This window comes from Heptranchias perlo, chromosome 11 (assembly GCF_035084215.1).
Source record: "Heptranchias perlo isolate sHepPer1 chromosome 11, sHepPer1.hap1, whole genome shotgun sequence".
Taxonomy (NCBI): domain Eukaryota; kingdom Metazoa; phylum Chordata; class Chondrichthyes; order Hexanchiformes; family Hexanchidae; genus Heptranchias; species Heptranchias perlo.
This window is the reverse complement of record NC_090335.1, coordinates 53065741-53087757: the sequence shown is the minus strand read 5'-3', so window position 1 is coordinate 53087757 and position 22017 is coordinate 53065741. Positions and strand designations below refer to the sequence as shown.

At 42.9% G+C, this 22017-nt stretch overlaps 1 protein-coding gene and 2 non-coding genes across 10 annotated transcripts in view; 1 reads left to right on the top strand and 2 right to left on the bottom strand.

The window, feature by feature from the left end:
• The first annotated feature begins 5769 nt into the window (after window positions 1–5769).
• On the top strand, window positions 5770–5841 carry trnap-agg (transfer RNA proline (anticodon AGG)). Its single transcript has one exon. It is a non-coding gene; the product is annotated as a tRNA-Pro (tRNA).
• Window positions 5842–6017: 176 nt separating this feature from the next.
• trnap-cgg (transfer RNA proline (anticodon CGG)) lies at window positions 6018–6089 on the bottom strand. The gene has a single exon. It is a non-coding gene; the product is annotated as a tRNA-Pro (tRNA).
• Window positions 6090–14270: 8181 nt separating this feature from the next.
• LOC137327343 (capZ-interacting protein-like) overlaps window positions 14271–22017 on the bottom strand; it is a 77392-nt gene continuing 69645 nt past the window's right edge. For all 8 annotated transcript variants that reach the window (XM_067993039.1, XM_067993041.1, XM_067993040.1 and 5 more), the window contains one exon: window positions 14271–18643. In XM_067993039.1, coding sequence (XP_067849140.1) covers window positions 18614–18643 — 30 coding nt within the window. In that variant the 3' untranslated portion in view covers window positions 14271–18613. The remainder of the gene's footprint in view (window positions 18644–22017) is intronic.

Below are 22017 nucleotides of genomic sequence, written 5' to 3'. Positions count from 1 at the left end.
CACGCCAACCACACCACCCCTCATCAACCCTCTCCGTTACACATCAAAGAATTCAATCAAGTTAGTCAAACATAATTTTTCTTTAACAAATTCATGCTGACTTTCATTTATTAGCCCATACTTTTCCAAATCCCAATTAATTTTGTCCCAGATTATTGTCTCTAAAAGTTTCCCCACCACCGACGTTGGGCTGACTGGCCTGTAATTGTCGGGTTTATCCCTCTCCCCTCTTTTGAACAGGGGTGTAACATTTGCAATCCTCCAGTCCTTCGGCACCATCCCCATATCTAAGGAGAATTGGAAGATTGTGGCCAGAGCCTCTGCAATTTCCACCTTACTTCCCTCAGCAACTAAGGATCAATTCCATCTGGACTGGGTGACTTTTCTATTTTGAGAACTGCCAATCTTCTAAGTATCTCCTCTTTATCTATTTTTATCCTATCCAATATCGCTACTACCTCCTCCTTTACTGCTACATTGGCAGCATCCTCTTCTCTAGTGAAGACCGATGCAAAGTATTTATTTCGTGCCTCAGCCATGCCCACTGCCTCCACAAGAAGATTTCCTTTTATTCCCACACTTCCTTTGACTACCCTTTTACTATTTATATGTTTATAAAAGACTTTTGGGATCCCTTTTATGTTAGCTGCTAATCTATTCTCATACTCTTTCTTTGCCCCTTTTAGTCCCTTTTTCTAGATCTCCTCTGTGCTTTCTGTTTTCAGTCTGATTCTCAACTATATTATGAACCTTACATTTGTCATAAGCCTCCTTTTTCTGTTTCATTTTAATCTCTATGTCTTTAGTCATCCAGGGAGCTCCAGCTTTGGATGCCCTTCCTTACCCCTTCTTATGATGTGGATAATGACCAAGCATACCCCTTCTTAGGCATGTGACTACTCTGTACTCGAATCAACTCTTCCTTGAACTATCCACAGGTCCAGGTTAGACACGGCCCGTGGGGGCGGTCGCTCCGACTGTCTGCCTCTCTTCCGCGGAATTCTCTGCGCCCAGGTGGCCCTGGAGAGGGAGCACGCGGTGTCTGCCGGTACACTTGAGGCTTTCCGCGACCGGTGGGCACCGCAGGGACTGGAGTACATCCTGGACCGAGATAATAAAATTATAGTTTGTCACTTATTTTTGGGCTTGTTTTGATTTACTGCACATGAACACACCCTAATCCCCCCCTTCTTATAAAAGGGGGGCCTAAAACACAAAAAAAAGGGAGAAAGAGAAAAGAGTTAAACTGACTGCACTTCCAGTCAACACTTCAGAGCAGAACTGAGCTCGGAAAAAAACCTCTTCCTTGAACTATCCAGGTTAGACACGGCCTGTGGGGACGGTCGCTCCAACTGTCTGCCTCTCTTCCGCGGCATTCTCCGTGCCCGGGTGGCCCTGGAGAGGGAGCACGCGGTGTCTGCCGGTACACTTGAGGCTTTCCACGACTGGTGGGCACCGCAGGGACTGGAGTGCATCCTGGACCGATATAATAAAATTATAATTTGACACTTATTTTTGATTTATTGCACAAAAAATACACCCTAACCCCCCTTCTTATAAAAGGGGGGCCTAAAACACACACAAAAAAGAAAAAAAAAACCTGAAAAAGAAACCTCTTCCTTGCAGGCCTCCAATTCTTCAATTACTGTTTTGCCTTACAATTTTTGATTCCAATCCACCTGGGTAAGATCCCTTTTTAACTCACTGAAATTTTCCCTCCTCCAGTTAAGCATTTTCACATTTGATTGTTCCTTGTCCTTTTCCATAACTATTCTAAACCTCATGACATTATGATCACTGTTCCCCAAAACATAAAACATGCTCCACCTGCCCCACTTCATTCCCCAGAACTAGATCCAGTACTGTTTCCTTCCTGGTTGGGCTGGAAACACAATGTTGCAGAAAGTTCTCTTGAACACATTTCAGGAATTCCTCCCCCTCTTTGCCCTTTACACTGTTACTGTCCCAGACTATATTGGGATAATTGAAGTCTCCCATTATAGTTCTTGCAGCTTTCTGTAATTTGCCTGCAAATTTGCTTCTCTATCTCCTTCCCACTATTTGGTGACCTATAGTATACACCCAGTAACATTAAAGGTCCTCTATTGTTCCTTAATTCTTACCAAATAGATTCTGTCTTTGACCCCTCAACTACATCATCCCTTTCCAATACTACAATAGTTTCTTTACTCAATACTGCCACCCCCTCCCCCCTTTCTTTCCTTCCCTGTCTTTCCTGAATACCTTCTAGCCAAGAATATTAAGTACCCAATCCTCCCCTTCTTTGATCCACGTCTCTGTTATTGTCACTATATCAGAGTCCCACTTGAGCCTGCAGCTCACCAACCTTATTTACCATGCTACATGCATTTACACACATGCACTCCAATCTCAGTTTAGATTGCCTGGAATTTGCCCCCCCCCAAATTTCTGAACTATTCCCTCTACTTGTCCCTCCCAGTCATCTGTGCACCTTGTTTCTCCTTTCTAATGTTTCATCCTGGTGCCCATCCCCCTACCAAATTAGTTTAAACGCTCCCCCACTAGACTCGGTTTTCAAACTAACCTTTTAAATAAATAACAGCTATTCCACCTGATATTCCTCCCCTCCCACCTGTCTGGATGCTAATTAGGTGAAGCAAATTTGAAGTGCATTGCAGCTGACAAAATGCTGAATTCACTTGTATATCCAGTTTCAAGTAATTTACATAAGCCAGATGCTACTTCCCTGGCACAGGCATCCCATCCCCCTCCACGGGCAGTCCCTAGTACTTGGAGGCGGGGTAAGAAAATCAGTCGCTGATGTGTTAATGGTTACTGGCTGCAGGGCTTGCTGGCTGTTGTCCAGATATAGCAGCCAGGTCGTCCCAAAGCCCCGATCCTTTTCCTCCTGTAGCTACAAAAGAAGGTACTCTACTTAACTTCTGCATGCCTCTAATAGGCAGCATTTAGGGTCCTCCCAGATCTTTGCTGTTAAGTGGAAAATCCTGGAAGCTAAGTGAGATAATTATTTTTTTATATATTAACCTTCCAAAATACAACCAGCTAATATTTGGGAACTTTACTGCCTTCAGCACAGCCTAACTTGCTAAATGAAACCCGCCCCCGCCCCGTGCCTATTGGGCACCACGCCCGCCTGTCAAAGCTCCACCTCTTCTCATTGGTGCTCAGGAGATCTGTCCTCAATTCCGGGAGACTCAAGGACAATCCGGGAGGTTGGGAACCCTCTTTAGGACCCTCATCTCAGGTAAATAGTGCTGTCAAGCTCCAGGATCCCCACCTCAGTTCTGTCAAACCACAGGACCACCTTGGGACATCTTGCATACCATCGTATTGCACATCCTCAGCTTTAAAAAGGGTAAGGGATAAAAATTATATACATAGGTAAACAAATATTCACCCTTTCCATCATCAGTGCACTGTGGCTGCAGTTTGTACTATCTACAGGATGCACTTTAGCAAACTTGCTAAGTTTGTTTCAACAGCACCGCCCAGCTCTGCAACCTCTACTACAGAGGACAAGAGCAGCAATGCCATGAGAACATAATCACTTGCAATAAAACCAGAAAATGCTGGAGAAGCTCAGCAAGTCAGGCAGCATCTGTGGAGAAAGAAACAGAGTTAACGTTTCAGGTCGAAGATCTTTTGCCAGAACTGGAAGATGTTACAAGAGTTAAAGTTTTTGAGCAAGTACAGAGCCAGGGAGGGGGAGGGGGAGGAAAGAACAAAAGGGAAGGTGTGTGATAGGGTAGAGGGCAAGAGTGATTAAATGACAAAAGGGATGATGGTGCAAGGCAAGGAGGGTGGTAATGGGACAGGTTAAGAAACAAAAGATTGATGAGGAGTAGCTGTAAATGGCAGCAGCAGAACCATTAAAAGCACTAGCTGACCGAAAAAATGGGAGCAGAGGCTATGATTGGAAGTTATTGAAATTAATGTTGAGTCCGGAAGGTTGTAAAGTGCCTAAACAAAAGATGAGGTGCTTTTCCTCGAGCTTACGTTGAGCTTCATTGGAACAGTGTAAGAGGCCAAGGACAAAGAGGTCAGAGTGGGAGTGGGACAGGGAATTAAAATGGCAAGCGACTGACAAGTCAGGGTCATGCTTGCGGACAGAGCGGAGGTGTTCAGCACAGCGATCACCCAGTCTGCGTTTGGTCTCCCCAATGTAGAGGATTGTGAGCAGTGAATACAGTACACTAAATTGAAAGAAGTACAAGTAAACTGCTGTTTCACCTGGAACGAGTGTGTGGGGCCTTGGACAGTGGGAAAGGAGGAGGTGAAAGGGCAGGTGTTGCATCTCCTGCACTCGCACAGGAAGGTGCCGTGGGGAGGAGAGAGAGTGTTGGGGGTAATGGAAGAACGGACCAGGATGTCGTGGAGGGAGTGGTCTCTTCAGAATGCTGAAAGGGGAGGGGAAGATGTTTTTGGTGGTGGGATCGTACTGGAAGTGGCGTAAATGATGGAGGATGATACGTTGAATGTAGAGGCTGGTGGGGTAGAAAGTGAGGGTGAGAGGGACTTTATCATGGTTCTGGGAGGGAAGGGAAGGGGAGAGGGCAAAAGTGCGGGAAATAGGACGGACACGGTCGAGAGCCCAGTCAACTACTGTGGAGGGGAATAAACAAAAAAGACATATCGGAAGCACTGGTGCGGAAGGTGGTATCGTCAGAACACATGTGACGGAGACGGAGAAACTGGCAGAAGCGGGGTGAGAGGAAGTGTAATCAAGGGAGCTGTGGGAGTCGGTGGGCTTATAATAGATATTGGTTGACAGCCTATCTCCAGAAATAGAGATAGAGAAGTCGAGGAAGGGAAGGGACGAGTCGGAGATGGACCATTTGAAGGCGAGGGAAGGGTGGAAATTGGAAGCAAAGTTGACGAAATTTTCCAGTTCGGGGTGAGAGCAGGAAACGGCACCGATACAGTCATCAATGTACCGGAAGAAGAGGTGAGGGAGGGGACCTGAGTAGGACTGGAACAAGGGAATGTTCCACATATCCCACGAAAAGGCAGGCACAGCTGGGACACCTTTTATTTGGAGGAAGTGAGTGGAGTCAAAGGAGAACTTGTTCAACGTTGTTCAAAAAAAAAGGTGTCGCTATGGGAACCTGTATGGGTCCCAGCTATGCTTGCCTTTTCGTGGGATATGTGGAACATTTCCTTGTTCCAATCCTACTCAGGTCCCCTCCCTCACTTGGGGATTCATATACTTCAGTTCTGCCAACTTCCATCTAAATTCTCTACTTAGGTAAGTGTGGGGAGTGTGCGGGCACACCGTATCAAGCAAACAGAAACTGCACAGGTGCAGATTTCTTAGCAGCTTGTTTTGGAGACTCTTAAACATAGTGATGGGTTTCTACACTTGTCAGATACCCAGCTGACCAAAAAAAGATTTCTTGCTGCTATGATGTAACCTGCAGGCTGTGTAAATTATTTAGAAGCGAATACAGTACTGCAGGAATAATCCTACAGTATAATAACAAATAAACATTAGTAAGAATATTGACACTATAAAATTTAGTAAGATTAAAATTAAATAAGATATGGCATTACCAGCACATTGTGATCAATAAAAAGGAAATGGTAATTAATATATTAACATTTGCAATACTGATGATGGCATTTTGCAGCTGCAACTGGCAGTGGTATTTAACTGGTGCACATATTGGTGCTTTGGTTCCCAGTGACTGCTGGAATAAAGAACAATTTCCACAGCCGCTCCTTCTGTTCCAGAGCAGTCAGGGCCGGTTGCGAAGAGACTTGTCACTTGGCTCGTTGGTCTAGGGGTATGATTCTCGCTTAGGGTGCGAGAGGTCCCGGGTTCAAATCCCGGACGAGCCCCATTTTTAAAATTAATTTCTGGCTCTGAAAACTTTTTTCTTTTTTACTTTTTTATGCTTTCTTTTAAAAAAAAAAGAAAACGGATCAACAAGCGCAGTAAACCAGAAGGAGGATGCAGCCTAAAAGGGGATTAAAAAGTAAATAATTAAAAAATAAACAACTTTAAAAGTAAAATTGGGCTCGTCCGGGATTTGAACCCGGGACCTCTCGCACCCGAAGCGAGAATCATACCCCTAGACCAACGAGCCAGCTGCCATTTTAGTCACTGGCAGCCGCTTTCTCCATCTACGCTTCCGCGCGGCTCCGCCTTGATCTTCCGTTTTTGATTTAGTTTCAAGCATCGGGACTGACGGAAGATCCATCTCGGGCCCCGAATGTTATGAATCAGCTTCTCCCCGGGAGTCGGTCACAGAAAACCCTGATCCCGGGGTAACCAGTGGCGCAGGAGAAACCCACCGAGCCGCCACAGCGCCCTCTAGTGATACTAATGTGTAATACCGTGTAGCGCCACCACGTGATAACGCGGAGTATTACAAACGCATCGCACCACCGCCATCCAGTGGCAGTGCCGAGTAATACAATCAGCGCAATGCCAGTGACTGGCCTTGCAGAGTCGTGTCAGCGTATTACTTACTATAGCACCGCCGGATAGTATCACAACCTTAGCACCATAGCGCCAATTAGTAGTAACACATGAATTCATTTAACTGCTGGTTACTAGATTCTTATCAGGCATGCAATCGTCAACCTCAAGTTTACTCCTGATAATCGATATCACTATTTTGCACAGCATCAAGGTATCTGCAGTTGTTTCCATCTATTTTAATCACTATTTTTGAAAATGGAGACCACGTTGGCCTGTTTCCAATGTACCAGCAGCACCTTCCCTGTGTCCAGTGACTCGACAACAACTTACATTGATATAGCATCTTTATCGTAGAAAAACACCCCAAGGCAAGTCATGCAATCAGACAAAAATGGACATCGAGCCAAAGAACGAGATATTAGGTGCGGTGACTAAAAGCTTGGTCAAAGAGATGGGTTTTAAGGAGGGTCTTTAAGGAGAAGATGGGAGGTAGAGAGGTTTAAGCAAGAAATGTCAGAGCGTAAGGCCGAGATGGTTGAAGGCACAGCTGCCAATGGTGGGATGAAAGGCAGTGGATGCACAAGATATCAGAATCGCAGGAACACAGAGCCCTCCAAGATTTGTATGGCTGGAGGAGGTTACAGGGATGGAAAGTGGCAAGGCCAAGGAGGAATTTGGACACGAGGATGAGAATTTTAAAGAAGAGGGGTTGCTAACAGACATGTGGAACCTGACCCAATGTCTTCGGATGATGTCACCAAGGATGAAGCTGAGGAAGAGGAGGGGCCAAGGATAGATCCTTGGGGGACTCTGGAGGTAACAATGCAGGGACAGGAAAAGAAGCCATTGCTGAAGATGCCCTGACTATGATTGGATAGGTAAGAGTGGAACCATATAAGGGCAGTCACACTGAGCTGAACAATGGTTTTGGAGAAAGATGGTGCGGCCGACCATGTCAAAGGCTGCAGAGAGGTTGAGAAGGACTTGGAGGAATAGTACATCATGGCCACAGTCACAGAAGATGTCTTTTTCCGACTTTGGTTAGGGTCATATCAGTGCTATGGCAGGGACAGAAACCTGATCGGAGAGATTCAAACATGGAATCGCAGGACACGGATTTGGGAAGCAACAACACGTTCAAGGACTTTAGAAAGTAAAGGGGGATTGGAGATAAGGGGGTAGTCTGCAAGGACAGAGAGGTCAAGGGTGGTTTTTTTTTAGGAGGGGGTGATGATGGTGATTTTGAAAGGGAGGGAAGCAATACCTGAGGCGAGGGAGGCATTTGCCATGTCTGCATTGATGATTGTCAGTGCCCCATAAATCTTCACCTTTGTCTCTGTGCTCCATCTTTCCCTTTAAATCTGTTTAGGACTCTCCATTTATATTGAAGTTGTTCAATCTACTCAGGTTGACGCCATTTTGAGACCGCATCTTGCTCATGTCTTAGTAAATACTTGGAGGCAGTAATCATTTATCTAATGCTTATCTCAGCCCTGCTTGCATTTTGTTAAGGTCCTCACCTCGTCTCTAACTTCCATCTCATTGTTCTGATTTTTCTTTTACTGCAGCTATGCTTTATATTCCAGAAGTCTTTGCACCTCTGACCATCCTTTTTATTTCAACACCACCTAATGGCAACACAAAATTATTCTTAAACATATTGTTAATTTTGTAATATTTTCTCTGTCATCACATGGTGGCGTTGTTATACTGCAATTGTAATTCCTGTTCTTGCCACTATGTGGCAATGTGGCATTACATTTGTATCCTCCAGTAGGTGTGTTGTTGAAGTTATAATATGGTTTTCACTACTTGATAGCACTGAATGGGGACCTTGTTACTTAAGTAGCTGTTGAGAAGGAGAGGGGAAAAAATAGAAATACAACTTGACATTCTGAGAAGTGCAAGTATCCAAATACATTTAAGGTGGAAAAGTGACAAAGAATATCAATAAAGTGCAGAAATAACCATCCAAAAGCAGAGGGAATGTCATAGCGAAAGCAGAGTGTGACATGAGTTCTGCTTCCTGATTGGCAAAAGTTGTTGGGCTTTTTAGGAGTCTTGTGGTTCAGTTTTTATGTATTCAAACAAGGAAGTCATGCTAAACCTTTCTAAATCACTGATTGAACCTCAGCTGGAGTATTGTGTTCAATTCTGGGCACCATACTTTAGGAAGGATGTCAAGGCCTTAGAGAGGGTGCAGAAGAGATTTACTAGAATGGTACCAGGTATGAGGGACTTCAGTTATGTGGAGACACTGAAGTTGGGATTGTTTTCCTTAGAGCAGAGAAGGTTAAGGGGAGATTTAATAAAGGTGTTTAAAATCATGAAGGGTTTTGATAGAGTAAATAAGGAGAAACTGTTTCCAATGACAGGAGAGTCGGTGACCTGAGGACACAGATTTGAGATAATTGGCAAAGGAACCAATGGGGATGTGAGGAGAATTTTTTTTTATGCAGCGAGTTGTTGTGATCTGGAATGCACTGCCTGAAAGGGTGGTGGAATCAGATTCAATAATAACTTTCAAAAGGAAAAAAGGGATGAATACTTGAAAAGGAAACATTTGTAGGGCTATAGGGAAAGAGCAGGGGGAGTGGGACTGATTGGGTAGCTCGATGGGCCGAGTGGCCTCTTTCTGTGCTGTATCATTCTATGATTCTATAAGCTGTGCAGTGCTTCAGGGAATTAATTATTTTTATTGCTTCCCTGCTGCCAGTTTGAAGAAGGCTGGTGGTTTAGCCAGGTCACATTCTGTGGCCGAGAGAAAGGAAAGCAATTCACAAGTCAGACCTAGAGGAGAGTGGAAAAGAGACAGCGGTAGCCTGGGTTTAGTAAGAGGAAATGAGAAACCACTAGCAGAGCAAGTTAATAATGAAGAAAGTGGAGATCAAGCTTGATATCTTTGGAAAGAGCAATCTAGTTGAATGGGGACATTCAGCTATTGTTTTAGCAGGGTCAGCACAAGAGCTGGTGCTGGTTTGAAATTTCAGGAAAAGTTCCAAATTATAAATTTTAAGCTTCACACAATCCCTAGAGTTTCACAGAGCAAAGTATGATTTCAATAAAGATTCCTTTTAAAACAATTCTTTATTAAACAATTGCTGCTTTAACTAGGTCATATATTCACATCATAACATAAATGAGGCAGCACCCCCTGTATCAGACAATACCCCCTGTATCAGACAATACCCCCTGTATCAGACAATACCCCCTGTATCAGACAATACCCCCTGTATCAGACAATACTCCCGTATCAGACAGCACCCCCGTATCAGACAGCAACCCCGTACCAGACAGCACCCCTGTATCAGACAATACCCCCGTATCAGACAATACCCCCGTATCAGACAATACCCCCTGTATCAGACAATACCCCCTGTATCAGACAGCACCCCCGTATCAGACAATACCCCCGTATCAGACAGCACCCCCTGTATCAGACAGCACCCCTGTATCAGACAATACCCCCGTATCAGACAATACCCCCTGTATCAGACAATACCCCCGTATCAGACAGCACCCCTGTAGCAGACAATACCCCCGTATTAGACAATACCCCCTGTACCAGACAATACCCCCGTATTAGACAATACCCCCTGTACCAGACAACACTCCTCTATCAGACAGCACCCCTTGTACCAGACAACACCCATCTATCAGACAGCACCCCTTGTACCAGACAACACCCATCTATCAGACAGCACCCCTTGTACCAGACAACACCCCTTGTACCAGACAACACCCCTGTACCAGACAACACCCCTCTATCAGACAGCATCCCTTGTCCAGACTCCACTCCCTGTGCCAGACTACACCCACTGTACCAGACTACACCCCCTGTATCAGACAGCACACCCTGTACCAGACAGCACACCCTGTACCAGACAGCACACCCTGTACCAGACAGCACACCCTGTACCAGACAGCACACCCTGTACCAGACAGCACTTTCAACACGAGGTAGTATTTCTTGCACCAGGCACCATTCCCTATAACAACAACAATTTGCATTTAAATAGCACCTTTAATGTAGAAAAATGTCCTTAGGTGAATCATAGAAGGAAAAATAAAAATGAATTGAAGGCAAGGGACGGGGACTTTGGAAAGTTGACCAAAATATTGGTCAAAAAATGGTTTTTATGAAGGCTTGTGAAGGTGAAAAGAGGCAAAGAGATTTAGGGAAGAAGTGTTCCAGAGTAGGGCTGAGACACTGATCGCTGTGCCATCAGTGATGGAGCAAAAGGAGTGGGGACGCACAGCTCGGAATCGGAGGATTGAAGCAGTTTTGTCAATGGGGAGTTATGTTATTTTTATGTCCGTCACGGTAGACACAGGATTAAAAACCAGTGCATCCACAGAAAATAACTCATCTTGTTTTGATACACAGAACAGCGATGTGCTGATAGGAACCCTTGAGATTAACAAATAGCAAAAAAAGATCTTCTTTTATTTATTTTAATCAATGTCGCACCACCTTTTCATGTGACGACTTTTACAGAGCCCAAAACCAGAATTTGGCCAATTCCCCAGCGCCATCTCTTGTTTAATGACGTACTTCAAAGAGACTGCAGGGATAATGTCAAGTGCAATAAAGCAGCCAATTGCACCATCGTAAGATGTCTGGGGGGTAGGAACTTTATCTCTTTGTTGACAACGTGACATCAAAATGTCATCAGGGCAGCAGATTTCAGCATTCTATCGTAGAGAAGCGGAGGGCAAATTTTGACTTCTATTTTAAAACTGGAATTTGATGTCCAGTTTGCATTTTAGACGTTTTCCCAGATAGCTTGCTGAAAAGCTAGATTGTCAGGTCCAAAACTAGAAATAGTTCTATTGATGGTCGTGTGGGCCCAAAATGGCTGCCACAGAAAGCAAACCAAATAATCTAGGACATTGCAGTTTCCCATATTGCCAAGCAGTGGCACTGTGATACAATACCTTATAGTCGTTTTCAATTGAGAAATCTAGGTGAAGAGCCAAAGCTCATAATTCAAGGCACCAGCAAAGGTTGAAATGAGTCAGGAATGGTGAGGTAAATCAGATTAAGTGACAGCAACATTGTGATTCCAAAGCCTGAAAATTGTAGGAGGAAGGAAAGACATGGGGAGGTAAGAGATCCCATAGTTTTTGTGGCCCTAGTAAAGCCCAAATTTGAGTACGTTAGACCTACCAACTCACATACATGGCAGCACACTCACATTGAGATTGGTATTCCCCCGTCTCCCTCCTCAAGAACGCAATCTCAAGTGTATACACTGTGCTAGCAATTCTCAGCATTTATATCCATAGAAACATAAGTTTATAGTACAGGAGCCCATTCAGTCCATTGTGACTGTCAGCTCTATCCTGGAGAAATCCAAAACTAATCCTACTGCCCCATTTTGTCTCACAGACCCTCTGTTTCAAATATCTATCTATTCTTCTTTTCAAAGATGCAGCGGTCTCTGCCTCAACTACCCCTGAGACAAAGCATTAATGCTCCAACAAATCTATGGATAAAGTCATTTCTCCTAGCTACCCTCTTCACACACTCAGTGTCAATTTTAAACTGATGACTTCTCACCCGTGTCTCCCCCAACCAGAAAAAATCTCTCAATATCAGTGAAGTTACAGAACGTCTCAAATACTGATAGATTGAAGTTAGAGTTTCCAACGCAAACGGAGGATAATTAGAGAGCATCTAACTGACAAAGTGAAGTAACAGGCGCTCTGACATTGACAGAGGAGTTGCTACGATTACCGAGAGGATGGGATGTTCTTGGGTAGTTTGTCTGCTTCCTGCTGCTTCCACCCACCCCCATCACTGATCTGAAACACTGAGCCTCAGGCAAAGCTTCAACAAGCAGAATAAGACAGTGCTGCCAGATGAATGACAGACTCTTTCTGAAGGCTTGGTATTTATTTTTCTGCATTTATATGATGATTTTCCATCATTTTCTCTCCTGGATAAGATTGGACATGCATCAAGCAAAATATGGAAACAAGGTGGTAAATTCTCAGTGAATGGAAGTTATTTTTCTGGTGCAACAGGGTTCCAATTGTGTTGGTAAGGCACAAATTAAAACAAGGAAATTGTACACCAGTGGGCCATAAAATGTAGAATACTACTGGCAGGAAGGAAATGGGGAGCATCTGACTCAGGCATTAATACAGGCTGAGTGCTTTCTTTTTTGCTTATTTTTAAGGCATAGCCCCCTCTCTTTGCTACACCGCTGTCATTTGCCATAGTTGGAGCCCCACCTCATGAAGAAAACACTCTCTTTGCAAAGAGACAGTTAAGATTTACATGACGAAATAGCCACAGAAACAGATGTCAACGGAAATTGCAAAACCCGCTGGAGGTTGGGTAGCAGCATCTGAAAAGCAGGCAGTACGGACACGACCAATTCAAAAACAGGCTCTAAAATAGATTTAATGTTGAATATTAAATAATGAAGAAGTGCAACTGCTAAATTGGTTGAAATCAGTTCAACCCAATATTTGCATCTTCTACTGATGCCTGGCCAGTCCCGCTTGGATTGTGTTAGATTATGCAGGTGTGTGCTAGAAGTGTTTCAAATACCAAAGGATTGTTTTTTAACACAATGTATGTATCATGAAATACATTTAGTATGTAACCACACATCTTGCACAAACTATAAGTCTGTATCAGGGACTTTTACTGCAGGATAGCCACAGACACTCAGTACATTAAGGTGATCAGCAGGGCAGATGTATATTCTAGAGACACAGCTCATTCTTGGTTTGAGATGATGTGGAGATGCCGGTGATGGACTGGGGTGGACAAATGTGAGGAATCTTACAACACCAGGTTATAGGCTGTTATATAAACTGTTGGACTATAAGCTGGTGTTGTAAGATTCCTTACATTGGTTTGAGATGACTGGGAATGGGCAGGCCGCCTTCTCCCAGAGATAAGAGCCCATCTGTATTGATGAGATTGAGGACCTTGCCATTGTCTCAGCTCCCAGACAGATTAAGTCCTCAGCATGGTAGCGGCACTGACCCATCAATATTGTTGAGTTTAGGTACCTTGCCATTGTCCCATGTTGTTAGCATCACTAACCATCTCCTCTTGATGAGGGGAAATGTCTTGCCATTGTATCAGCAAGTCAGTGATGCCAGGTCAGGTGCCGGACCATCAGGGTCCCTTTTGTCAAGCTGATGGACTATGTCTGGCCTCACTATCCATGCTGAGGATGTTTAATCAGCTCACCACAGGATTTCCTGCTAAACAGCGTATAAAGATCCAGCTCAAACAAGGTTCAGGGTAGTGGATCCCTCCCGAGACAGCAGACTAGGTTTGTTAAGGCGGACGTGCTGGCCGGAGCCATGCCAGTGTTGGAAGCAGGAAAGAAGTCTGCAGAAGGCAGGATCCAAGAGGGTGGGGCTATGAGGACCGCGAGAAGTGAGAGGCCAAGGCGCAAGCTCTACCCAGAGTGGAAGCGGGTAATATATCTCCAGTTTCCATCTGTAAACCACTGCTTAAATACAGAGTGTATTAAACTGTTCTTTGTGATAAAGTACGTGCTACCGTAACCAATTGGGGTCGACTCAAATCTTTCGGAAGTGAGTAACGGAGCAGGGGCTCCCTAAGACAGTATATATATTCCCAATAAATTGTTGTGTTTCTCACACACACTTTAAATGTCCCAGTTTCAAAACTACTACAACTTGTTACTGAGAGACAAGGGCATACATTCCCTGTCATATTGCAGCTTTCCCTTCTTTTCCTGTCTTTATGGATATCAAAGTATATTTTCCTCTAAATAACAGAAATTCCAGTGGTGACACGAGGACTCAATTAAGGAATGCTTGCCTGAAAAAAAGGCTGAAATCAGAATTCATATCATTTTCATAATGCATTTTTATTTTAAGTTAAAAGCTTACAAAAGCAGCATTTTTGGCATCAGATTTTATCAAAAGAGTGGAAAGCACACACTTCTTGCATATACTCCCACATACAGTAGTTCAAACATGTTATATATTATATATAAATCCATGACTCAACTGTATGCTATACAATACAGTATTAATTGCAAGGAAATACAATAATTTGTGCAATAGCAAATCCAATGCTCTTGCTGAGAATCACCATCTCACTAAAAGTACTTTCACTTCAATTGAAGTGCATTTTCTGGCAAGATCAAGGGATTAATCTTCTAAAGGACTATAGTAGCAGTTTTACACAGATAGAAAATACACTTGAAACCTCTTAATTAGGACACATTGAGGTGGAATTGACCCATTTTTCAGGTCATCTCCATTAATCGGACCATCAACAGCCCCCATTGAAGTACATTGATATTCAACTGGTGCCTGAGAAAATGTCCTTTACAAAGGAATATCTGATTAACAATGCCCCATTTAAGTGACATCAAATGAACATGTCTGAATTCTATTCGGTGATTGTAAATAAGAAGTTGTGCATCGTTCCTTATATTTCTCTAATTCTACTTTACAATATTCAACTTTGAAAATATGCAGGAAATCATCAAGAGGTTATTTTCATAGAACATATGCAGATTGTGAAAGTTGTAAAAGGACATTCAGCTTAGATCACCCAAGCAAAAGACAGGGTTTAAAATTCCAGTTTGTGGTTTATTGTGATACAAAGACACGAAATTAATTTTATTAAAATCAGTATGAATATTGTCCCTTGAGTTCTGTGGTCTTTGGTTAATAATTTTATAACAGTTGGCTTTTTCTGCTGCCTGAACTATTATATATTTCTTTCACTTTTCTGTTATCCAATGCTCGTCGCTGTCTTGAATATTTTGGGGCTATTTTGATCAAGCTTTCCTTCTGATTGATTTCTTATTATTCTCTTCTCATAATCTTGTTATTTTTATTTATAACAAACTCAAGAGAACCTTATATGGGAAGAGAAATGATCCAGGTTTACACCAAGGTGTCAACCTTTGATTAATTTGATTTGTTTGGGTAATTTAAAACCAGCATTTTGCAACATGATGGTATAGAGGAGGTTATTCAATAACAAGTAAAATTGTATCGTTAGTTGAAACAAGTGGACATGGTGGTAAAAATTGCCAATAGGGTTAGTCATAATAATATCATGCTGCTGTATCTGTTACAAGTAGCGATAGAAATAAGAGGTCATCGCACGCTTCAAATAGGGATAACATCTTGCTGCCACCGAATCAATTCCTACTATTCTCATCTTTCATGGATACACTTGAGGTAACATTTGGTGATAAATTTATTTTCACCTAAAGAACAAATTCTTGTCAATGAAACCACGATCAGGGCAACTTTAAAGCCTTCATATATGGAGCCCAGTGAATAATCATTTAAACAGTTACATTTCTACAAACCAATTATTTCCTAACTCAGATTTACAGGAATGAGGGGTTAATGCCAATTAACCCCTTAAACCTTAAAAAGATACAAACAGCCATTGCACAATTGTCTAAAGATACCACCGATGGATTGCAATAATGTCAATTTGTGTTCTCTAGTTTTTATAACTTGTTACACAACAGTTTCATCTTCCCACTTGCTTGATTTGAAAAGTATTGACAGTGAGATGGGACTGCACTGAGCTTCCTATGTGTTCTCGGAAATGGAAAAGACAATTTGAAAATCAGTAAATGTGAAGAGTTAATATCTTGTATTTGCATTCATAGTGACAGAACTTAGAATAATAAGGAAATGGATAAGCATGAGCAGTGCAAGTCTGCAAATGGAGTGCACAGGTATCAGTCCAAGGTAACTATCACCAGAAATCAAATTTGAAATATTAACATGCTAATTATATCCAGATTTTGCTTTTAACTAGTAGATCAAGCCCCAATCATGATCCATATAAAGAAAGCTAGTGAGTCTAGAGATATTCAGAAAAGCAACTAAAAGTAAACATCCATATATATGCAGTGGACAATGACTCAGGATCAGTACAGTTATGGTGAACATTACAAAATGAAAATGCGGAATTAGTGAGTTTTCAGGCAGGCTCGAGTCCCAGAGCTCACTTTAAATGTTATGTGAAAAGGTGGGCAGCAAATATAAAATGTTAGTGAGAAACACTAACATTGATGCAATGATGTAAATTTATCAATTCCACAGTTTCCACATGCATTTGTTTTGTAAAATACTTTACCAGGCTGACAATTCCTATTTCAGACCTAGACTTGAAATCTGTAATTATTTTGTATCTTTAACATGCCTAAGCAATAGAACGGATTCAGCGGATATGTTTAACTACGCCACCATCTCCGTCACCTGCAGATGTGCTGAAATGAGGAGATAATGCATTTTTGGAAGACCCTATCCATTGTAGGGGAGATCAACATTCTGCCGTCCATTGGCTAGAGAGACCTAAAGATCCCATAGCATTAATTACAAAAAGCAGAGAATTAAACCTTCCAGTCAATTTTACCATAAGTAACCCTTCCAATGCCCCCTTTCTCCAAGGGTTTCTATGTAAGTGCAGCACCTCACTGGGCTGCCATGGTTAAAGACCCACAAATAAAATGTATTTCTGGCAAGCTTTAACCACTCCAGGCAATGCTTGGGTGAGAGACTGGATGTTTGAGGATTAGAAACATTGCCCAGGCCTCTCAAAGTGTGCTGCTGAGTTTGGAGCAATACCAACATCAAAGTCACACAGAAGTCTACTTATCTGCTTGAAGCAAGTTATTTGGAACAAAGACCATGAGGAAGGGAAGAATGAAATCAAAGAAAAGTACCCCTCAAAAAAAAGTGTCTTTAAAATTACATTTTTAAACAAACTAACTTGAATGGAAGCTTTGCAAAAGCTAAAGTTTCTATGCAAAAAATATACTTTGTGGCTTATATTGATAGTTTTGAACTACAGGCTAAGTAGCTTTTGGAAGCATGATATCTTTGCTTTCAATAGTAAGGAAAACTGAAATTCATTTTTGTAAGTATTAGACGTCTCAATTAAGTTAAACTATCGCCTCAATTTTAACACCCCCTGCCTGGCGGAAACCAGGTGGGTGGGGGGAGGGGGGCAGTTAAAATGGACCAAGGGATTTACCCACTCCTTCCCCTCCCCGATTTGGCCGACAGTGATGTCGTCATCAGGGCCCGATCTGCCATTTTAACCTGAGGTCTCAGTGGGGGACAATCGTTACTCCCCCTCCAGGATCCATGTTGAGAGCCAGAAGAAGCCCAGCAAGGTGAATTTTTATTCTTTTTTTTCTGTTTCCTTGTGAGCCAGGAGCAGCAATAGTGCTCCTCCGGGTCCCACGAGGAAACCCTGGGTCGCCCTTGCCCGGGGTTTTCTTGCTCCTCCCCCGATCGGGATTTCCCCACACCCAGAGACCTAGCTGACTGCCGGGCACTGTTCCCGCTGCCCAAAAATCCTGCTCCTGCCTGCCAGCCAGGCAGTGATTCCTGCCAGGTTCGGGTGGGAATCTGATCTTTAATATGGAAATGGAGCCCAGGAGCCAAAATCTCAACGGGCCTCAGCACGTAAGCTTGTTGCTCGCCCCGGCTCCCAAAAAGCACCAATCTCGCCCAGTTAAAGTCGAGGCCCATGTGTATGGTTAATAGACAGGACAATCATAACATATACATGTCTGCAAAATTCCATTCATTGTTGTATTGGAGAAAGTCATCTTCTCATTCAAATGACCCAGCAGTATCCAGGACCTGATTTCTTATGGCTTTTTGGTATTTTGCAATAATTAGTCCCAACGATGTTGGTTTGGGTTCTTTTCATTTGTCTTTTCGACATCAACATCTTTGGAATTGTTAGTGTTCCTTTTAATTGCGCATACATGTGCACAAGTTTCATATCCATTTATCTGCACATGCACATCTAGTCTTAAGGTCGAGCACCCAGACTTTTTCACAAACTGGCAGTTCAATTTTATTTTGTTGATTGGCACTAGTCGCAGTAACTCCTTGCACTATATATAGTTTGAATTAAACATTTATTCAAAAAAGAAATATGCAGATCATACTTCACTGCCATTGTGTATGAATAAGTCCAGTCCTCAATCAGTAGAATAAGCATGAATGGGCAGGCTAATTATTATAGAAACTCTCACACATCCTAGCAAATAAAAGAACTGAAAGTTCTGTAGAAATAAGAACAATCTGTTTTTTTCATGTCACCTAGATAGGCACAAAATAAACTGAATTGCTTTGAAAGCCTCCAATGAATGTTGGCTTAGTCAGATTGGTCACACACCATCTTTAGTCTTCAGTGCCTTCAGGAGACTTCTCCTAGAAAAGGATAAACACAGGCTGCATTAAATATACATAGTGCACTGAATCCCTCTATACCTTCTATACTTTCCAACATCACAATACACACTTGAACTCTGCTGCGCTTTTTCATGTTGGACATCAAGCATGTCTCATCTTCTTGGATTTGTGATGTTATATAAGGGTGAATCTTCCAATATAGGCGCTAAAGCAGTGAAACCATGGAGTGATGGATTTAATGCTTGCCATACCAGTCTGTGTCAACCTCACCAAATTTTCTGAGCTTGGCTTCTAGCTGCTCATCGTGAACTGGGCCCGTTTACAGGCACTCGCTGTCAGGGTGCAGCTCCTAAAGTTCGCAGCTGCTTTTCAAAGGGACTGTTCGATTGTTGCTGTGCAGAGAAGGAATCGTGGCTGGGCAAAGAGTCAGAGCACCTTTTTTAGATGAAGCTTTGGAGGTGCTGATGGAAAACGTGCAGCATCCCACAGCATACTGTTCATAGAAGAGATGCCCAGGTCATTTGAATGTTTATCAAAACAAACGAGGAAAAGGTCTGCCAGTGAGTCTAGTCATCATTGCACTATGCCAAGTAGATGGGCAAAGTATGAAAGAATTAACAGTTTCCACTCACCCCTTTACATCCTGACTGAGGCTGTAGGCCAAGCCTTACATGCATGCCCATACTGCACCTGGGCAAACTTTATTACTCGCACTTCAAATTGGAATTGCTGTTGCATGACCATTTTGAAAGGTGACCCCCACTAAGCAAGCTTACTACACACAACTACCATGATAAGTCGAGATGCAGGATGGGCACCTGGCTATCACTCATTTATGCGTTCTTCAAATCTCCAGCAGGCAATGCTTTTTCTCCGCGTGCAGGACAAATGACGCATAACAAAAAGGAGGTCGGAACCAGAGGAGGTGCCCCTCATTCTAGACCCCTCAAGACAACATGACTAGGACATATGCTAGATAAGGTGGCGTGCGACGTGGAGCGAGAGGCCATGATAAACCTGAAGGTGACCTCAAAGCTCAGGGCTAGTACTGTTCTTTTCATTCACATGCATACATTGCACCTTGACACACTTCAGCTATGTAAGCTCAGGGTTACATTTCAGCCACCATTCTAACTTTTTTCGGTTTCAACTACTTGATTCACTTTTATCTTTGTGTCAGAAGGTTTTGGGTTCAAGACCCACAATGAACTTGAGCACATGATCTAGACTGGCACTTCAGTGCATTATTGAGGGGGTGCTGCATTGTCGAAGGTGTCGTCTTTCAGATGAGATGTTAAACTGAGGATCTGCCTGCCTGCTCAGGTGAATGTAAAAGATCCCACGGCACTGTTTGATGTACAGGCCAATATTTCTCGGCCAATCAACACCACCAGCAATAGGTGTTCTGGATGTTCGTTCATTTGCTGTTCCTGGGACCTTGCTGTGTGCCAATTTGGCTGCTGCACTTGCCCACATAACAACAGCAACTGCACTTCAAAAGTAATCCATTGTTATAAAGCACTTTGAGATGTCCTGAGGACATTATTAGGTACTATATAAATGCAAATTCTTTCTTACTAAGGGAATTCCTGAATAAGCAGCCACGAACCCAGTACCTCACAGCACCTGGCGTCACTTACTCCATCTGTAATAGGCACCAGCACAGATACATCCAGCCTAGGGGAATGTAGGCAGTCAGTTTGAGGTGGTGCATTGCAGGTCATGCATGTTCTGCAGCAGCTGGCAGAGGCAGAGGAGGAGCAGGAACCAAGATATTATGGGCTTCTTGTCTTTGGTACTTAATGGAAATGAAATATAACACGATACAGATCATGAAAACACATGGGTGATTTTAATTGCCTACCACCTTGTTTTCTGGTGTGAATAGGGTTGATTTTTTAAAATTTTAAACTTTGTGCCGATTTCCTGCAGGACACCTGCCACCCAAAACAGATGGAAGCCTCATTAAAATATTTGTTGAGCTCCTAAGATGCAATTAAGTCCCTGATTCAATTTTGCTCCACCTAATAGAACAGAGCATCGAGCAGCCAAACTAACAGTCACTCCATAAAAGGGAAATAACAGCTTTAACAATGATTTTTGTGGGGCTTGGAGGAGCATGAACATAGGAACATAAGTAGGCCATTTAGCCCCTCGAGCCTATTCCACCACTCAATGAGGTCATGGCTGATCTGTGACCTCTCTCCATATACCCGCCTGAACCAAAAGTATTAAGGGATATAGGGCTAACAAAAATCTATCAATCTCATATTTAAAATTAACAATTGAGCTCGCATCAGCTATCCTTTGCGGAAGAGAGTTCCAAACTTCTACCACCCTTTGTGTGTAGAAGTGTTTCCTAACTTCACTCCTAAAACTCCTGGCTCTAATTTTTAGGCTATGTCCTCTAGTCCTAGATTCCCCAACCAGCAGAAATAGTTTCTCTCTATCTACCCTATCAGTTCCCCTTAATATCTTGAAAACTTCGATCAAATCACTCCTTAATCTTCTAAATTCCAGGGAATACAAACCTAGTTTGTGTAATCTCTCCTCGTAATTTAACCCTTGGAGTCTAGGTATCATTCTAGTAAATCTACATTGCACTCCCTCCAAGGCCAATATATCCTTCCTAAGGTACGGTGCCTGGAACTGAACACAGTACTCCAGGTGTGATCTAACCAGGGCTTTGTATAGCTGTAGCATAACTTCCACCCCCGTGTATTCTAACCCTCTAGATATAAAGGCCAGCATTCCATTAACCCTTTTGATTATTTTCTGTATCTGCCCATGACATTTTAATGATCTATGTACACGGACCCCTAAGTCTCTTTGGGCCTCCACTGTTTTGAGATGAATTTTCCGGTGCCTCCATGGCCTCCCCTCCCCTTTAATGGCACACTTGCAGCTCAATTCCATGAAGGAGCCATTGGAATTGGAATTCCAACCCCCACCCCACCCCACCCCACAATTGGTGAGCTCCTATCAACACAGGTAGCTCATCATGCGCATTAAAATGAGGCCCAACCACAGAAATGGGCAGGCGTGGAGGATGCTTCCATCCACCCAATTTATTCAAAAATCAAAAATTGCCCCCACTAAATGAAACACCAAACAAGGGTAAGAAATTTGCTGAAAAATTTAATGCCCTGAGTAAAAATGGGATTTTTTTTCTTGATAAAAACCTAAAAACTAAAATTAAAAACCTTAAAAATGAGTCAGTTACACAGCAGCAAGACAGATGTTCAGACTCTTGCAGAAGTCTCGAGTTTGCTACTTCCCTTTAGGAATCCCCCTAATAGAATGGTACTAAGATTGCTGGAACTGAAAGCCTCGTACTGCTGCAGGGAATGTTGAGTGACCAAAAGATTCCTAAAGAGGCAAGTAGTCAATTG